Raw genomic sequence first — 21,045 nt, 5'->3', positions numbered from 1 at the left:
TATTCTGTGGGTATGGATAAGATGAGAGCAAATAAAGCCTGCCATTTTCAGGGTTTGCCTGGTGCTGTGCAGTTAGGGTATTTCTCATGAGAGGGAATGTTATCTTAGGCTCAAAGAAAGTGTTAAAAAGAAAGACTAATGAAGCTGTTACACTGACATGAATGTCAGCTGGAAGCTAAGCAGGGGAATAGCTTTCTGCATCAGCTGAGAAAAGAGAAGGAAGACCTGTTCAAACAGCGGCGATCTGCTCCACTGTCAGCAAAGGAATAAATCTCTGCAGTCTGTTTATTGTGCTAGGAGCTGAAGGAATGATTGTGGCAAAAATGCTGCAGAATTCTGGCTTCATGTTTGCCTGATTGATTGGCTTTTCAAGACTTAAAGCTTTAGTACAAGTTCAGTTTTGCCAGTGGTGTGACTGCCTTGCTTGCAGCAAATAAGTTTGGAAAGTCTAGTTCAGAAATATTTTTCTTCTTTCAATCTTACCATAAACTGTTGAACCCCATTGCATTTTGTGCTAGTTAGCTTCACAGGGAAATAATCATTCCAATGTTTGGCGTTTCTTTCATAAGGAAGGTTTCTAATCCCGTTTTTTCTTAGACATTATCCTGTTATAAAGGAACTTTATTAATCTAATGCTAACCAGCAAGTCAGTATGAATAAATAGGTCAGCGCTCAATAAATTGCTTTATTTTGGGTAACCTGTGTGATGGTGATCCAGATCTAACCATATCTTATCTGGTTATCTTATGGTTTGAAATCATAAACACCTGATCTTTTCATATATTGGAAGTGCCTAATTGGAATTGGAAGGGATTAATTAATAATTATGCAGTTAAGTGTTTTATAATATTTTCATTTTAATATAAACAATTCATATTTTGTTATGTGTTCTGTAAATAATAATCAGCATGACCCTGAGTCTTCTTTATCATCTTTGTCTAAGTTTGCATATGTCAGAGTACTTGGATTTTGCAGCTTCTCTCTTAAGCAGCAAAAATCCTCTGTTTGCCAGTTCAGATTCTTTGTGTGTGTATGATCTGCCACTTCTCATCTGCATCTCTATTGGCTGCTGGCTAGGTGGTTAATCACTTTGATCCTTGGTTGTGGCCTTGATCTTTCTCAGATGGGAGTCATCAGATAGGAATAATGTTCTAATTGACTCAGCCCTTCTATTTTGCTTTATTCTATTTATAATTGTAATTTGCCTTTGTAATTTTTTTTTTTTTTCTAATTCCCATGTTTTACACTGAGATTGGTATGCCCAGAAGGGGGCTGGACTCCCTCTAGCTTTGGGTTGGAGACATTATTGATGGGTAACCAACTCCAACAATTTATATTCTCTGGCAGAAGTAGTTCTAGTTCTGCCCATGGTTTTGTCAGAGGCTAGTTGTGTAAAAGTGCTTGGATACTTCTAGCACATTCATATTTTTTATTTTATTTATTTTTTTTAGTAGATTTAGAGGGTTTTTAAACACATTTGAAATATTTGTTTCTTACATTCAACAGAGCCTTTAATATTTATTTTTTTAATGGATTTTACTCTATATCCATATGAAAAATTCTGATTTCTTGTTTCCTTATTTTATGGTTTATGGATTTTGCTTTTACTGGCCAAATGGTGTGTCTCTGCTCTGACAAGTTTCTAGCCTGAAGGAACTCTCACTGTTAAAATGGTTGCTGCTGTTATTGATGTAACCTGTTTTTTGTTTTGTTACCTATTTTATACTAGTCAGAGCACAAAATCTCCCATGTGCATCTTTTTTTCTCACTCTTAAGGGTTAGGTACAGCTTTTGAAAAAGTATTATGTGCTTATGTCAGCATAGTGCAAAGATTTGTTGATGATGCACTGACTTGCCTCAGCGCCAAGTTTTAAAGGGTTAAAGGGTGCAGCACCTTACAATACTGTTTAGCATGCAATCTGTTTACCTTGCAAACAGTTTTTCCATTAAGTTTTAAGCTCAGAAGATACTTCCCTGTGTTTCTTTTGCTTCTTTGCCATTAGGGGGAATGGGCTTAAGTTGCGCCAGGGGAGTTTTAGGTTGGATGTTAGGAAGAACTTCTTTACCGAAAGGGTTGTTAGACATTGGAACAGGCTGCCCAGGGAAGTGGTGGAGTCACCATCCCTGGAAGTCTTTAAAAGACGTTTAGATGTAGAGCTTAGGGATATGGTTTAGTGGGGACTGTTAGTGTTAGGTCAGAGGTTGGACTCGATGATCTTGAGGTCTCTTCCAACCTAGAAATTCTGTGATTCTGTGATTCTGTGATAAGACACGCATTGAGTAAATGTGTTTTCTTAGTGCTATACTTTGCCATGTTCCCTTTATCACAAGTTATCTGTATTTTCCTTAATACAGATCAGAATTTAGTGCAAACATATCATGAGTGTGGCAGAACTTATCTCCACCAGACTTCACATTGTGTTTTTGCTGCATTCATAGAAAACATGAAAGTACTGATGTGCCTTTGCCATAATCTTCTTTGTATTGCCATGTACAGTCTGCCTCTATTCCCTTCCTCCCTTCCTCCCTTCCTTCTTTGGACAAGTGGTACTTAGTGGCTACATGTATTTTGTAGGGGACCATTTAGTTGTAAACTCTTGAAGTAGTTTGTTTTAAGTCAGTAAGAAACTATCATTTCCCTTTAAAGCTAAATAGTCTTAAAAGATGTTATTAAGGGCATGGGATGGTTACTCCTGGACATGACTAAACCTGGGGAACTTCAGTTTTCAAGATCTCTTCTAAAGTTGAGGAGTTTCAGGGATCCCAGTCTGCAGCTTGGGATATATTTTAGATCCATTTATTTAAAAAAAAAAAAAAAGTTGTGCCTAAAGGGCCTGAGAATATGATTATTTATTTACTTATTTTAATGGGAAAAGTGTTGTTTTCTAGGAAAAAGTGTTTTAAGAGAAGTAATTTTATGTTTTATGATGAAAAGATGATTCATCAGTTGAGGGCAGTGAGGATATTCAAATTTTGTGTTCATTTCTTTTGTCCAGATTTTCTTACTGATATAAAATCTATCATTCTGCATCCTTCACTTTTAAAATGGAGACAATAGCAGTATATTTTCCATGTGTTTTGCCTGTCTCTCTTTAGACAGAAAGCTCTGAGGGTAACAGTCAACCCTTGCTCCTATTTATGTAACTGGCTTAGCACTGTGGAGCCTTGTTATCAGTTGATGGCCTCTAGACAGTGCTAAAATATAAATCAGCAGTTATAACAGTTGCAGATTGTCATTTCAAATGGAATTGCTCTAAGGTAACATCTGTGTGCTTGTAACAGAGCAGTCAGTAGCCAGGTGAATCTGGTCTTGCTGCATAGCTTGTCGAATGTTGTAGGTCACTTGTTAGCATTTTCTTTAAACTTGTGGTCTTCTATAACTCTATACATGTAACTCTTTACATATATATATATATATACATATCCAATGATGGATAAAATATTATTTATAATATTATTTATGAATGATGTGTGAAGCAAATGCTTTGAGTATAAGATGAATGAATGAATGAATGATTTTTTTTTTTTTAAATGCCAATACCTTCCCAGTCAAACCAAAAGGACACAGAAACTGGCATAAAACTTTGAGATATGTCTACTGCAGAAGTTTTTTTTGGAAGACAAAGCTGTTCTCCCATCATGTTACCACAAGTGTTGTGATACAGAATTTTTATTTTTATGTGTGATGGGTAAATAATGTAAGTCTTTGTGCTTTGTTTCTTAAAGCTATGCTGATTTTTCACCTTCTACAAAGAACTGGGAAGAACTTTACTGCTAATCTCAGCAATTTAGGCACCGAATTCCCCACTATTTTGACTTTTTTTCCTCCTGGCTTGAAGTTCTGTAGCAACTCGAATTTATCTCCATCCAGTCTGGCATGGACCCCTCTTCCCTCTGCTTTCTCTTGCTGGCTCTGGCACTGACTTAACAAGGGTGGCCAGGTGGGGAAGCTGGCTGCCTGGACAGTGCCTGTTTGGTTGGTGTAGTTAGTCTACTCACCTGGTTGAAATCTGACTGTGAGAGGAAATGAACCCTAGTGCTGATGTATTGGAAGAGTTGAGACTGAATGACTGTGTAGTAGTGGGATCGTGGCAATCTTAGTTGGCTTAACTGGCTATGCAGTGGCACCTGTAATTACATTCACTACACGTTAGTTGTTAACACATTCACTGTCTGTCCCTGAGCCATTTCAACAATACAACACAGATCTTTGAGTGCTCTAAATTAGTCTAATAGCACTGTGGTCAGTGACATAGTATTTTATTTTATGCCAGCTGAGCACTGGTTGGATTTATATGCTAGTGCAGCTCATTAACTTTCCAAAGTATTTTATGATCTCTTCTCAAGTTAGAAATTGTAGCATGTCTGCATGACAGTTTTGACTCCTGAGGGAATATATTGTTGCACCTTTGGCTTAAGCAGTCAGCAAACACTTGGATTTGTTCTGTTCAGATGAGAAATTGATGAGGCAACTAGATACTTCTCCCATACAGTCATGCTTATTTGGAAAGAAGATGCACAAAACTCTGTTTACTCTGAAAATACTTGACAATATCTTTGCTTAATCTTCCTCATTTTCTCTCTGTCAGCTGGACTCCAGAAGCTTCTTTTATTTCTTTCTCCTTCAGGTTCGTTTGTGCCCAAAGCCTCTTTCCCCCTGTCCTGCAAAAATATTCAGGTACCTCTGTGCTTGCTTTTAGATTCCAGAGAAAACTCTTTCCCAGTAGAAGTCCATCCGTAACTATTTCTTTCATATATATTTTACTTTTAATGATGACTTCTATTATTTTACCTGGCTTATTAAACCAGTTAAAGCTGTCTTTAATGGGGATGTGGTGATGTTTGTTTACAGTAAAAAAAAAAAAAGTTTTTCCCAACCTCCAGCAAACGAATGTTTCCTTAGTAAGTATCAGGTCACTGAACTCTTATGGCAAAAAAGAAAACAAAACAAAAAGCCATAAAGCTAATAAAATATTTGTGGTTATAACTATATCCAAAAAAGCTCAGAGCAGTGCTGTGTGTGACTGCTCTGAGTTTGGAGGAAAGTCTTCTCCTTACAAAGATGAGCTGTCCCTTCGGTATTCAGTAAGCACATTTCATTGCTGTATAGTCTCTTCTGGGTATTGTCCATGATGAATAATGAATAGGAAATTGAAACAAAGCATTTATTTTTGTCATTTTTCCCCATTATAGAGTTTAACTGTTCACTGCATCAGATTTGATATTTCACTCCAGCTGTCTCTCATTCTTTCCTTCACTCATCAGTATATCCTTGCTCAGTTGTAATGTTTATTGTATTTGAACACACAAAATATATGGAGCTATGCACTCAGGTGAAACAATTCATACTGTTTCTTAGTAGAACTTGGCTTGGAGCTTGTTTGCTTCTGTAGAGAAGATGATGTCAAAATGTTAAGTCTTTTGAATTTATCAGATTTGAAAACTCACTTGAGATGCAATGTCAGATTTGCAGAAGTGACCCAGTGAGTTAGCAGGCAAAACTGCTGCATCCAGACATCTGTCTTCTCTATTAAATGTGTAAATATGAACATTTATCTCTGTAACATAATAAAAACAATACCTGTACCTAAAGTACAGTCAGTGAGCAAATTAAACACAAAAGCAATCTCAATTTATAAAGTAATCATGTCTGTTAGGTACAGTGGAACTGCATGTGCTTTGCAGCTTTCACTTGCTGCAGAAGTATTGCAGATCTTCAAATAAAGACCATAAGACTTATTACCTACCCTTTATATAATTTGTAAGCTGCTGCTCTATTGAAATGTTAGGGCCTGCTGAAACATCTAAGTGCATGTTTAAGGTTAAAGACATCCTTAAAATTTAACGTATGCATAAGTACCTTCCTGAACTGAGATTTTTAAATCACTGTAGTCAGACCCCAGATGTAGCAGTGCTGGGCTGAGCCTCTGGGTATAGCCACACAAAGGACTGAAGTGAGTTTGTAGGGGCCTCCCAAGAAGCTGTGCTTCATGTGTAGTCTGCTGGCTTTGAGGAAGGGATTAAAGAACGAACGTTATTCCCAGGGTGGTATTGCTGACACCAGTTGATATGCAGAAACATCTGTTTGTAACAGGAAAGCACTTTGAGCTGCTTGAAACACCTGACAGAGTTACTTTTAATTCTTCTTGAAGTTGGTGGGAAGAGAAACTGTCCTTAATTGTGAAGTGGGTTCCTGTGTTGATACCATTTTACCTAATCCATATTTGTCTGAGAAAACAATGATTTAAGGTTGTCATCTGACCTTGGCTCAATTTCCATATTCTCATTTTGCTCTCAGACTATTCAAACTTCAATACAACTAGGAAAATGGATGAAAGATAGAAAAATCGGAGAAGGTATACACAGTAGCAAAGTAGACGCTATCTTTGGAACATCAGCCACATTCACTTAGAAAAATGCTGCTATGCTGCCAAATTAAAAGAAAGAGAGGTAGATTCAGGTCTTTTGTAGTCCCATAGCCCTATGTGGTGTGATGTAGGTTAAGGCTTTGCATGGGTTTACCTTAGAAAGTGTTTTTGTGTAGTCAAGTGTGTGGAACTGTCCATGGTAGGGGCTGGTTTAAATGGAGGGGTGGGATTCTAGATGCTTCTTCTGCACTTGTCAGCATCCAAGCTAGCCTTGTTGTACCTCGTGCTGTGCCAGAGATAAAAGCAATGGCCACTTCTGAGTAAATTCTATGTCAGGATGCTTACAGGCAGCAAAGAGATATTTTCCTTATGGCACATGTGATATAAGATCCAGCCAGTGCTCCCGCTTCTCATGATCTGAAGTAGTTGTGACCAGAGAACTGGCATTTAAGTATGCCCCTTTCCAGTGCATTGCCTAACAGGGACTTCTTAAGTGATCTGAAAACGCACACTGTAGACAGGGCAGCTGCTGGTGGTGAAAGGTTGCCTTGGAGAAAGTATCCCTAGCCCAGGGCTGGAGCTGGTCATGCCTTGTCTCCTCTGGAAACCTGATTTAAAGCCCCTGTAGTTAAAAGTCATTCCCTTGAGTTCAACAGGTGTCGTGTTAGGTCATTACAGCCCAGTGAGCCATCTGTTCTCACAAGCCTTCCCTTGCTAACAGAGGTACTTTTTATTCCCTCGGAGCAGTATTTCTCTTCCAGTGAGCTGTAACTCCCCCAGGGCATCAGTGAAGGCAGTGGTGGCAGTTGGAGTGGTTTTAAGTCATGGAAAAGATGGATAAAATTTTAAAGAAAATATGGCTTGCAGAATTAATTCAGGGTGTGTAGATCTTGAAAACTGAATCTGTTATCTGTTGGAGTAAACTAATATACAGCATTATCGTGATCAGCAAATTTATACCTGATGTTGTGGCAGAGATAAAGCAGTGGTCATCACTGTCTAAATTCTTTGTCAGGTTGCTTACAAGCAGCAGAGAGCTATTTTCCTCATGGCACAATTTCCTCACTCTTGCAATAAATAAAAGAATAAAAATATGTCTAGATATCAAACAAGGTGTCACTCTCCTAAGAAGGTAATTCCACTGCAAGAGTGAAGGTTTTTCAAAGGGAATACACAAGCTGAAAAAGAAGGTGACATATAGATGAATGCCTTCAAGAGTAGGCTTTAAATGTACAAGTGGATATTTAATTCTAAAATAACAGGTGGGTTGTAGTGTGTGACACACTTCAGGCCTGCAAGCCTTTTCCTTGTGACATCTTGGTTCTGGCCAAGTCATGAGCTTTCTTAATTCCTCGGGGAAGCAAATGGGCAGGCTTGGGGCACTTCTAGCAAGGTTGTTTGTGCCTTTCCCTAGTGCCAGAGGGAAAGCACCTAGGTTCTTTCCAGTCTTACTTCATCTTTTGTGAATTCCTACAGAGGGAGGAGGTTGGAGAACAGTCCCTTTGCAATTAAATGTTAATTAATTAAATTAAAAGAATAATAGATTTTGACTTTTTTTTTTTTCCTGTGGCGAGAATGTTGGATGTATTCCATATTCCTTCTACCTGCAAAGCAAAGCAGAACAGAAGAAAGCCTTCAGTTTGACCCAAAATATTTAACAGAATGAAAAACAATGATTGTAGTTTTTTCTTACCATTCTTCATCCCTTTCATCCTTTTCTTTCTTCACATACTTGAATTTTAATGCAAAACAAACCAAAAAAAACAGTTGCATTTTTAAAATGTCAAAATAGAACAGTTCTACTTCTAAACTCCTTCCTTAGTTTATTATGAACTAATATCACTAGTCCTTGGTACATTGGAAACATTTTCTGAGATCATATTCACCAGAAGTAAGGATATTCATCGCGATTTACAGTTTGTACTTGTCAGAATTCACCCATTGTACCTTGTATATGGTTACTAATTCACATTTTTTTTTGAACCTTTATGAAATAATGACATCTTTTTTTTTTTTTTTTAATGTTAACTTTCTTTTTGATGAATATTTTTTACCTGCATCAGAGAGAAGAATTTTTCTCATACACAGTAGTTAATAACCTAGCTTTGGCTCTGTGTGATTTGTTCTAAATCTCTTACATATTTGTTAGCATATATCAAAACTGTCCCTCGCTATGGGAAACAGCTCTCATTTTGCAATCACATTTATCTGTTTTGGTGACCTGGCATTACAGATATTTTTAAATTACTTCGACATATTTTTTGTATCAAATGCTGAAATATTAAAAGATACTACAGAAGCTGTTGCTATATATACAAAATAGTTTTGAAAGTGCAGTTTTTTACAGCAAATACTTTTGACTAAAAACAGAGGAGACCATTGATCACTTATGACAGGTATGTGGAATTTACCATACCAGTTTCAGGAACATTTTATGATTTAGTTGATAATGCTGCCAAAGTCATTCTAAGAACCTGGATTAGGTTACTAATATTTCTTAATTAGTCTTTAAAGATGATGGTATCTTTTTCCATGATGGTATCTGATTATGGTTGTTGTATTGCCATCATTTAAAGTTCCACTTAGCTCAGGGTTTCTTGAAAGGAAAAAGGGGAAATAATACTGTTTTGCTCATGTTAGAAAGGAATGAGAAAATACGCAGTGCAGCAATTTCATTTAGGAAATCTAACTTCTTGCTCTGCTGTTTACAAAAGTGAAAATGATTTCTGGCAAAGTGTGCCGTGTCTCCTGCATCCATGGCTGCACTGTATAAGAAGAATAGCACATTATAAATGAAAGGAAGGTCTGGGCTGTAGGGTTGAAGATGCAGATCTAGCACTTCAGACTGATGGTAGGAAGTATGGTTCCATTCAAGAGATTTATGAGGGGGTGAATTTTTTTTCTTAATAGTCAGAAATTCTGTTGAAAGATTGTTAATTGCAAATAGAGATGGAAAGAAGGAAAAAAAATCACACCTCAGAATTTATACAGTTGTTTCACCACGTGAACTTTGGTTTGTCCACATATTTATAGGTATTATGAAAATATAATTCCTACAATGATCACGTACAAAATCTTTCCTATGTTTGCCTCATTTAGACACATGAGGAACAATGTGACATCAGGACAGCACCACTGTAACGAATATGCCTGTTGCCTCAACAGCCCCTGCCTCATCTATCGCGATACTTGGGAGGAGGTTGGTGTAGGCTGTCAGGTGGCTGTGAGACTGTGCCATCTTTTAGTTCCCTCCCTTCCTCTGCCACTGGAGCTGCTATGAGATGCTGAGTGAATTACATAAACTGACACAGTCTCATTTAGTTACTAATCGTGTGTAACTAATTTTCTTAATACCCAAACTAAGACACCTGTGACCAGACTCAAAGCTGTGTAAAGTGTTCACTGCTGCAGTAAGATATAATGGGAACAGTGCTTTAAACATGTGCAATAAAGATATTAAGTATACTTGACACTGAGAAGTGTCAAAATAAGCACCCAGAATTTGTCTTTCTTTGTTCTCCATTTTCTTAGATAAAAATATTAATATCACCTAATCTTGCAAAGCCTGTGGAAAAGAGCTTCACTTATACTTGCAAGGTAGTAGCATACTCGCAGGTTACTGTGTAAAAAGGGTAATAAAGGGAAATCAAATAACTGTCCATTTTTAAAAGAAGCAAAAGTCATGCAATAAAAGACAGCATTTGATTATATAATCAAGGACTGCAAAAAATGCAGGTATGCAAGAGGAAATGGTTTGTGTGGGTTGACTTATGACAAACATTTTTTAACCTAACTTTGCAGCTGCAGCTTTCTAAATATGTGTTTTGTAGTTATTAATGGCATGAAGAATTATTTCTAGCATTGCCCGTATAGCTCCAAGCCCCAGAGATCCATGAGCACTGATCTTGAGATGCTGTGTAGACACTCGTGGGTACATGGCTAGATATAAATAGCTAATTCTACTGATTTGGGTGGAAGACAAGATCAGGAACCAAAATTGAGTACATTTACTGTAAGCATCTAACTTTTATCTAAGTCATAGCTGGAAGTAGTCTTCTAAAGGGAGGGTCTAAGTTTCTACTACAGGTTAGGGAGATAAACAGATGCCTTTGATGCTTTCAAGAAGAGGTTTTGCTGGTTTAGTCTTGGTGACCACCCTTACTGTAAAAGCATCTTTGTCTGCAAGCCTTCCAGGGCACCTTTCTACTCACAGAATGAAGCTCAAGATGTAAAAAACACCAGACTTTCCCTTTATATCAAGTCTGATATGTCATTCTGATTTACATGTATAGGAATGTGTTTGAGATCTGGTTAAGGGAGCAAAAATACAAAAGAGAGCTGAAGAAATCAGAAAATAATGTTATTTCAAAGTGAATATCCATACTCAGCCTTTTTTTGGTGAGTGGTCCAGATACTTGTGCCATTGCAGTAGGTGATGAATTATGCAGATAAGCTAGAATCATCTTTATCTTGCATAGCAGAACACGTACTACTTTTATTTATATTTAGGTCTGACCCTGCAGAAAATTATCTGTTTGTTTTCTTATTTAAATTAATGTAAAATCAAATTCTCTAGTGTAATGATCAAACAGCCTGTGGGAAAGTATGTAATAATTATGCACTGTTGTTCAGTCCAACATATTTAGTTACAAAGTAATGCAGCTTATCTGCTTTCTGAAATGAAAGCAGTAAACAAGTGAAAAAAAAAAAGTGTGCTAAACACAAATCTTGTGTCTTAGTCTTCATTCTGGTTTATCTGCTGAAGCTCCTTGTCAGAGCAGTATCTGAACACTTTACAGTCTTTATTGCTTAATGCTGAGCATATAAGCTAAGGAAATAACACGTTCCCTGTTTTATGGACTTGGAGGTAAAACAGGGATGGCCAAGATGAGCCTATACGCATTAAAGGACATTGGCATATAGAAATGAGGGGCTTTGATGTCAAGCTTATATGTACCTGCCCTCAGATAGAGCTCTGGACCAAGCTCCTCACATTGTGATTGAGGGAGACTCCTCAGAAGGTATCACCTGAAACAGCCAGCCAAATGATTAGTGCCACAGGTAGTCCCATGCAGCAGCCCTCTGCTCACCCAGAGGGAATTTGCTGAAGCAAGAGTGAGTCTAAGGTTTCTTCATACATTTTATGTTCAGTGGATATTGGGTGGAAGGCAGAAGCAGACCCAGCTCCCAGGAGGCTGTCTTCCAGTGTGAGTGCCATCACTGCCTGGTTACCTTTCACTCCTTTATTTCTCTTCAAACTCTTTCTGGACAGAATTTTGAATTATTTTCTTAATAGTGGGAATCATTAGATATGACAGGTGAAGATTAAACCTGCATACAACCTCTTTTGTTCAGAAAAGCCTATAAAGAGGCATTTATAGTATTTTTTGGAGACATGTAATTTTGAATTAAGGAAGCGGGAGAAGCTAAACTTGGGTCTCTCATAGCTTGGGGCAAACGAATAACTATCATGTGAAGTAGCCAAAGATCTGTTGTAGAAGAGTGTCAGCATCAACTGCATTTTGTGTGGAGCCATCCTGTCATCTGGAAGTGGCTGGCATGCTTTGGGAATGCCTGTTGCCTCAAAGCTTAAAAGGCCTGGGCAACAGAACAGATAATTTCTGAGCTGTGTTCCAGCTTAGGAGTGTTAAGCAATACAGCCCTGTTGGTCTAGGCAGGCAGAGATGCCCTTTACAGGAAAAAATAGAATTATATTCAACATTAGGCAGGTAGCAAATGAAAATTTGTAGCATTGCAGTTTTTGAACTTTGATACCTGGGCGCCGTCTTAAACACCTTTAAATGCCTTTTCTGCATTTGTCAAAAGGCACACGTTGTAATGCACCACGGTGAGCCTTGATTTTTCTTGTACGTACTTTTTTATTTTCTTCCCTTCTGTTGTCCTAATCCTTATAATGGACACATTTGGCCACTGTCAAATTGAATGATTTTTTGCGTACCTGGTTGGCTGACTCTTCTTTTTCTAATATGCTGATACAGTCAACTGTGCCAGTAAAGCAATTATGCAAAATTGTGTATAAAGGTTTAATGATACACGACAGTGTTCATCACAAATTTAATTGTGATTCTTACCATCATTTCATAAACTAAAGGTTTCAAGAAGTTTAAATTAGGAACTTTGTGGTTAATCTCTATTTTATTAAAAAATTATAAGTAGTTTAGCAGATAGGAATGTTTAATATACATGACACTGTTAACTTTGGAAGGAAGCAATAAATGGATATAGTGACTTTGAGGTGTTCAGATAATGTTTTATATGCTTTCAAGTGGTGATTATGAGAAGTCTGCTTTATTACATGTCTCATTAGGTTACACAGTGTTATCCATTTTGCCTTACAATCATAACTGTGTATGGCTGATTGTGTACTGGATCTGTAATATGACACAAAGGTATAAATATAAAGATGGACACAGTTAGTAGCAAAGCCCAGCAATGTGTCTGAATGCCCATAAAAACAGGTAGTGGTTTAAAACTGAATTGACAGGTGCAGTGCATTGAGGTTCGATATCTGGTTTCCACTTAGGTAACTGAACTGGTTCAGGAAATGAGCAGTAAAGCAATATTTGGTAGTGCTCTCACTGAAGCTGAAAATCCCTTTTTTTTTTTTTTTTTTTTTCTGGTTCAGAACAGGGCATGTAGAAACCTTTCCAAACTGAAATTTCCACTTCATGTTTTCTGTTTTCTGCCCTGGTGCATTCTGTGGGACCCCAGGTGGGATTAAATCCTACCACAGGAAGCAGTAGGTCATTATGAAGGGCAGGGAGAGATCTTCTGCCACTGCCACCAGTGACAAAGCACACTCTTCTTCCATCACTAGCCATTAGGCTGCATATGAAGAGGGAATATGGAAAGTAGCCCCCCTTTCTATGCCTTAACAGTTGTCACAAACTGTATGTCATCTTTGTATATATACATATACATGTATATTATATATATTTAATGCTTCCTTATTGCAAAGGAATACGAGGACAGGGCATAATGAATAACCTTGTGGTGCTTTGCACTACCTTGTTCATCTGGACAGGAGCTGACCAGCACATTTGGTGCTCCATGCAGGCAGATATGTGAGCAATTCTATACTGAACATAGCAGTCTGTGACTTGTATAAACAGCTTTAACTTACTGCTTGCTGAAAACAGAGGCCTGAAGCAGTCATGGAGGTTTGGGGAATGTTAATTGTTTGTGTATAAGAATGAGCTTATAAATGGTTGTTTTGCAATGTTTTGTAGCTTGTCGAGGGTAACTGTGTCACTGCCAGAGAAAAGAAAGGAGAATGATCATTTTTTTCTTCACAGTCTACTAATACTTTCAGGGTTCGATGTAATGTGCCTTTAACAAACCGTGAACTTCCTCCTACTGAGCTACTGCATCTTGCCTACATTCAGTGTAGGCAGAGAACCATTATACTAATCCACCCATCATATCTCTAGCAAACACATGTAAGCATTTTCTTTGAATATTTATTTTGATGCAAACAGTGTTAATTCTTTTATTCGGCAACACAAACAAGCAGGAGATTGTGACTTCTCAACTTTTTAACCTGAATTGTGTAAGTTCCATTTTTTTAGCCACAGCATGTTTTGACAAGATGATGACAGCTACATCTTGCTGTAGGGGAATAACCCTGCCACCTCACAACCACCTTAGAGTAGTTCACCTCCGCAGGTAGCAGAACTTTAATACGTAGACACTGGAATGATCAGTCTTTTGCTTTTTTTCTTTAACAGGTACGATTGTATGCAAGGCCTGATGCAATCCGAAGAGGATCAGGGGACTATGCTCTAAATATTACAAGAAGACTAATTGAATTTTATGAAGATTATTTTAAAGTGCCCTATTCCCTGCCAAAATTAGGTAAGATTTCCCCTAGAACATGAAGTTCAATTGGAGCTTGGGACACTGTCAGCTTTTTTAAAGGAAATTTAAGACTGGAATTTGCTAGGTTTCAAGGTAAGGAATGTCTGGGTTAATTTGGAAGGATCAATAAGTAAGGAGTTTTCCTCTTTTCCCTGGAGAGGAAAGGAAGCCAATTTGTCCCCTCTCATATTTGCACTAAAAGGAGCAGAAAGCAGACAGCACTTGGGTAAGTTAGGTAGAAGAACAGTAGGAAGAGAATGCAGCAACTGTAACTACTGATTAGTTTCTTCTTCATCCTTTTTTTTTTAATTTATTTTTATTTTTTAATTATTTTTATTTTGGCCTCCCTTTCATTAGAAATTCACTGGGAGACATTCGTTCTGTAATATTTATAACTTGAGGCCTTAGCCTTAGATGGGGAACAGAATTGAAAGTATTTGTAGAAATGGGAGCCTCTAACAGCGTAAGGCAGTATTTGTTATGCTAGTTCATGTTGTTTATTAATGATGGCTAACATATGCTTAATTGTATTGTTGCTTCCTGAAAGAACTGCCGTGAACTTGTTTTGCTGCTCAAGTGACTTCAGTGTTGAAGCTGTCAATTTCTATTATTTTTGAAACAGTTTCCTCTCCTCCTCCCTTTCACCACAATCATTTGTTCTCCTATACGCTTGAATATTTTACACCATATTATTACACCCTCCCTCCTTAGGGGCATGTTTGATCAAGATCCAGAAAAGCCTATTGCTCAGCAGCGGGAAGAAAGCTTGTATTTGATCAGAAGTGTTAGAGTTGGAACCACAGGTGATCCTCCCAGAAACTCAGGGTCTATTTCATTAAAACCCTTGCCTGCTGAGTAGCATTATTAGTCTTACAACTAACGGTGTAGGAGATAGATAAAGTAATTGATGTTGCTAGATGAGGGTGTCGCATGAATTTTTTATTAGAATGTTGTGGTATTTGTTTCTTGTTCTCTTTAAATGATGGGTTCCAGGCAATGTTCGCTTGGAGGTATATGCAGATGGGTTTATTAAACATGGCACGTGCATCAGATTTCCTGTATATCTTTCATACCTGGCTTCATGTATGAAAGTTACTCACACTGGAAGTTACAGACTTACTGGTGCCAAAAATTTAAAAGGCAAAAATAATCAAAAACTTTCCTCTGAATGAAAAGAACAGTGGGACTCCGATCATTACTTCAGGTAGTTTACTGTGGATGCCAGGTAACAGCAGGCAGTAGTGGCTGTATCTGTTTCAGAATATCTTTCACAATTACAACATACGGCCTTTCAACTCAACATACTTTATGGGTTATCATTATGCTGTGGCGTATCTTTTTAAAATATCTCATTGGAAGTGAGTATGTTCCAGTTTGGATGTCCTTGCACCATATTAGGAGGAATAACCACAAGTAAAAATGTATTTTTTTATCAAGTGTTTGTAGCAAAATTGTGTTAATATGAAGCACAGATTGAAAACTTGAATTATCCTGTAGCGATACTACAGGAAATAGTTTGGTAAGTTTGTTATGCTATAATAAAGTTACATTTATTAAATGTAGATATAATAAGTAACATTTCAACACTCTCTGTGATGTAAGTATTATTGAAAATTTGCTTTGAATACGAACATAGGTACATTTGTTTCCAGTTCAACAGAACACTAAGATCACCAAGTTTAAGCATATGCTAGTGCCTTTAACCTGAAGGAGTGCTGATTTGTTTTTTTTTTTTACTGGGAAATGGAAAGTTAGGGCCAATAGTCTGGGAGGTGAGGGAATGCACATGGTGAAAATGCGCTGATACAGAAAACATGCCTGTGCTTTGTGAAGCAAAGAACCTTGGGACTGTCACCTGCTACACTTCTATCATCATTGCAAAGCATTGTGTACTTCATTAAGGCTTTTGTCTACAGGGTTGTCCATTTGAACTCTGTATATAGTGGGCGTAGTCGAGGACAGTTAGGTTCAGAGGTGTTGCTATATCAGAGAGACCTGTGTTCATTTGTTCACGTGTCATTAAGGTCCCTTTCCACAGACATTTGGCATCATCTGATGTTGTAGTAAGTCAGCTAGGGTGCTGTACAGGAACCACTTGGTCCTGACAGTTTTGTCTACTTGACTGTCTTCTGGCCACGCTTTTTTGCTTTACTTATTTGCAGTCAGATGTTTGTAGTTGCTGTTGTCTGTTGTGGGCTTCTCTGACTTCTTGGCAGCCTTTGTTATAGTTGGGAACTGTGGAGAATGTGGGGGAACCATTTTTCCACCTAGTGACTAGCATTTTTTGGACTTAGATGGCCTGTGCTGGCTTCTGAATGTACTGGAACAGTAGATTTGTTTGCCAATTGATGCGAATTATGGTAATGAATGTGAATTGGGGATTTTTCTCATTTGAATAACCAATTTCCACAGTTAAAAGTTCTACTTAGCTTGTAGATATGTGCTCTTTTTTTCCACATCATACTCTGAACTGGAAGGTGCTTGTGTAGGGTTTTAAACTAATAATTCTCATATGAATTTCATTTCTGAAAAATAAGTCAGTTCTTTAAAAAACAGATTTCTCCAAGACTATAATATCATTATAAACACTACTTAAAATGAGAGGTGGATAAGGCATTGGGCTTTGCTTAATTCTGAAAAGATATGCGGTAGGGTTTTTAATTGTGTTTCTATGGCTGGTGAATATAAAATACATTTCTGTATTTGTGTCACATATTTAATTTTAATCCGGTTTGCAATACACAAAGCATTTTCTTAATGTGTAGAGCTTTTTCTTACAAGGATCTTTGAGATTGGAATAGTTTCCCTGTGGGGAATGATTAGGTAAGCAAGAGCTTTTCACACTTGGACAGTTGTGACTCTTTAAGCTGTGAATGATATGGGGTGGAGGGGCTGACTGTCTCTTGCAACCAAGAATAAAGGGCCATACAATGAGGCTGGCAGGAGACAGGTGCAGAGACCACAAAAAGATTGCAGTTACTGTGGCTGGTGGTAGATTTGTGAAACTCATCAGAAGAGATTGTAGATGCAATCCAGAGGTCCAAATGGAGGCATGGACCAGTATTTGGAAAGAAGCTCCATTGGAGAACATCCCCTGGTCTGAAAACAGAAGCTGGGAAATACTCAAGAGAGTGCTATACATACTTCCCTGGTCTTTCTCTTTCATTAGCATCTGCTTATGGCTGCTGCTGGAAAGGAGCATACTGATCTGGCTAGTCCTTTTGACTGAACAGGCAGAGCTATCCCTATATTTATAGCATTCCAGAAAGAGTGAAGTGTTTCTACTAAAATGCTACAGAATTTCTTTTACAGAATATTTCATATACTGGAACTAAGAAACTTTATACAGGTCCAGTTATGAAGGACTGACAAAACGTTGCATGTGCTGCATAAACAAGCTACCCAGGTGAAGATTTTTGGATTTCTGAGATATATTTTTTTTCCCTCTAATGGCACTGTAGGATTGCAATGTTAGTGGGATGCATTTGCCGCTTCTCTGAAAACTCATTTTAAAACTCACTTTCTTTTATTCTGAGTACTGTATTTAGACACCCATGTAATTAGCATAGCAATTATGTATTAAATGTGTAAAGAGACATAGGCCTCTCAAGGGTTAGAGGCATGGTGCCTAACTCAAAGACGTGCTAGGAATCATTTAACTGTAGTCATCCAACGTTCAGCTGGGATGTCTAAATTAGCTAGCCTGCTGCCCTAGATGTGTTCCTTACATCATCAGCAGAGGGGAGATCTTCCTGAGGATGGTTCAAATCTTATGTGGGCAGACTCTCCCACTGAAGCTGCCTAAGTAACAGAAAGAAAGTTTTATTACCCCTGAGCTCAACTTAAGTGTGAGCAGTAACATTAAATTTTCACAATGTGCAGACCTGGGAAAGAGAAGCATCTAAGGCAATTCAGTGATGGAGAGCTGTGAATAGGGTTTGTAGGGTTGGGGACAACCTTAGGCTTTGCAGAAAGCTTTTTATTTTCCCCTTTGAAATTGTCGTGAAATGTAGAAAGATGAACAACTGATGAATCCACTTTTATGTATATGTTACAGAAAGGCTGGGTGAAAGTGAATCCCCTTGCTGTTTTGTCTTGAGGCCTGTAGAGATGAATCAATATTTAATATATGAATATTATAATGTGTGTGAACATTATAGTGTTAAAATATATCTTAAGAAATATTTTTTTTTTCTGGACCTTTGAAAATCTCTTTCTCTAAAGAATTGCTGCACAGAAACTTTGGGGTTGCATTTGACACATTTTATTTTTTTCAGGTGTGTTCAAGGTATTAATTACTTTGTGCAAAAATAAGCTCTTGTTTTCATTATGCAGCATGAAACACTTTAAAGTTTTCAATGCAATCTCAGAAAGTGATTTTCCAAGAGATTCAGTGAATGTGCTGTACAAAGGAAGACAAGATTGGATCATTAACACTTGCTCTTTGAATATTTTTGAAGAACAGGGTTCAGTTTTTAAAGTGTCATACAAGAGTTTAAAATGTTTTCTGCAATATAAAAAAAAATGCTTAACCATATAAAGAAAAGGTTCAAAGGGGAACTGTTCTGATTTTTAAAGGAAATTCATGTACATGTGCTCTTTTCCCTGATTCCCTAACCAAACAAGATAGCTTGTTTTTCTTTCTCCATCTATAACATGAAAGCGCTATGTAGTACTTTTCTGGTCTTGTCTTTAGAGTGTTTGAAAATGATTGTCAGCAGTTTGTTTGGTTGCCTCTTGATTAAGAGGTTGCCAACCAAAGAATTTAAGAAATGCTGATCTGATCTGACCTCCAGCATGCTGAGGGCTTGTAGAGTTTCATAGCATTCTTACGACATCATGGCTATAGTTTAGATCTGAGTGATACACAATCTTTTTGAAAGACGTTCAGTCTCTTCCACTGTAAGAGAATCCATCACACCTCTGTAGGAGAGAGGGAAAGGAACATTTGGTGGTTTTACTCAGCCGGGCAGCTGAGCTCCACCACAACCGCTCTCTCACTCTCCCTCCTCAGAGGAAAAGGGGGGAGAAATATGATGAAAATGGCTCAAGGGTTGAGATAAGGACAGGGAGATCATGCAACAATTATCATAATGGGCAAAACAGACTCAACATATGGAGATTAATATAATTTATTACCTATTACTAGCAAACTTGAGCAGTGAGAAACTAAAAAAAAAACAAAAAACTAAATAAAAACACCTTCTCCCTATCCACCCTCTTCTAACTCCTCCCCCTGAGCATAGGAGGGGAATGGGGAATGGGGACTGTGGCCAGTCCCTTATGCTATGTCTCCACCACTCCTTCACCGTCACTCTCTGCCCCTGCTCCACGTGGGGTCCTTCCTGAATTGATCCTGTGGGAATCAATTCCATTTCAATGCCCACAGGCAGCAGCTCTTCAAGCACTGCTCCCACACGGCTCCGTACCACGGGGTCCATCCCCCAGGAGCAAACTGCTCCGGCACGAGTCCTCCATGAGTGGCAGCTCCCCCCATATTCCCTGCTCCTGCATGGGCTCCTCTCCACGGGATGCCCATGTTTAGGCAGCAGAACTGAAACCTACTATGTTCGTTGATCACCTGTGTGGAACACATTTGGTGGCTCTGCACACATTTGGGTTGGTACAGTGCATTTGTACGCAGAATAAACTGTCACTTTTACCCTGACCTTTGTAGCTTCTGTTTTGAGTTTTTATTATTTTTTTTTTAACATTTTTAAACTCAGAGCACTTCAAAACAGCAACTGGTCAGGGCTACAGAGCAAAAAAATTGTGCTCCAGCCTTAGCAAAAGGTACTGAAATAGTGCTTTGAAATGTGAAAAGGTGCTGCGAGTTACCAAGCTGAAGCTAACAATGTGTGGGAGATCAGTCCATAGTATAATGTTAAGAAAGAAAAGAAAAAATATTCACATAGGAATATTTTTTTGTCTTTGTCTTTTACTTTGTCTTAACGTATTGTGGTAAAATATGTTAAATGGTAAGCCAATGCATTCTAGTAGTTAGTACAATAAGGACCATAATGGGCATAGTAACTGGTTTGGAAGTTTATTAAGGAGAAGCTGGTCTCTGGTGACTTGGCATGATGCAAGCTTGAGTTTGATATTGTATGCAACAGTCAAGACAAGTTACGTGTAGAAATAAAGCAGCTTTATATAGAGTAAGATGAATAGAGTCTGGTGGAAATAATCCTCTTCGGAGTGAAATGTTTTCTTTTTGTTATGTAGGTATTGCCTTCCCATCTTAATTAGAACATGAATAGAAGCCAAACCTCTCAAACAAGGAAAATTCTCAGATTAGCAGCATTACTGCCAGTAATGCTGTTCAGTTAGCCCAAAATAAAAAGAAGGTGACCAAATCTGACAGTAACCCCATTGGCTACTTAACTAAATCAGCTTGTGACATCAGTTGGCTTTTAAATGATTAATTAAAAATAATAAGAGGGTGATGCTGTTATGAGATTGCAACAGAATGTGGCATTGTAAGAGATGTCATGGAAATGCCAGGGCTTTTTTCGAGCCATGAGAATACCTCCTGCTCCATCCTTCATCCTTTAAAGAGTATTTTTCCTAATTTTCTAATAAACAAGTCATTTGAGCAGTTGACACCAATGTAGAAGTGGATGCATTGAATTGTAGACATCAAAAAACAGCATCTACTCCAATTTCTTTACCGTGTGAGAAATGTAGATGCCTTCAGAAAAGAAGATACATTTTATCAATAGTTAGGAAAAATGAATCATCCCTGCAGAGGTACCAGTGAAGGTATCTCTGCTAACCGTGGAGAGGAGACTAATTTGGC

The 21,045-nt window shown here is 37.9% G+C and overlaps 1 protein-coding gene across 1 annotated transcript in view; it reads left to right on the top strand.

The window, feature by feature from the left end:
* The window catches only part of TRHDE (thyrotropin releasing hormone degrading enzyme), a gene marked incomplete at both ends in the record, with an annotated part of 198,963 nt that overhangs the window by 24,887 nt on the left and 153,031 nt on the right, over positions 1 to 21,045 (top strand). Inside the window, one exon of the mRNA XM_084302453.1 lies at positions 14,117 to 14,243. Coding sequence (XP_084158579.1) covers positions 14,117 to 14,243 — 127 coding nt within the window. The remainder of the gene's footprint in view (positions 1 to 14,116; positions 14,244 to 21,045) is intronic.

The sequence above is a fragment of the Netta rufina genome (genome assembly GCF_964035555.1).
Source record: "Netta rufina genome assembly, chromosome: 1".
Lineage (NCBI taxonomy): Eukaryota > Metazoa > Chordata > Aves > Anseriformes > Anatidae > Netta > Netta rufina.
This window is presented reverse-complemented; position numbering and strand designations above follow the sequence as displayed.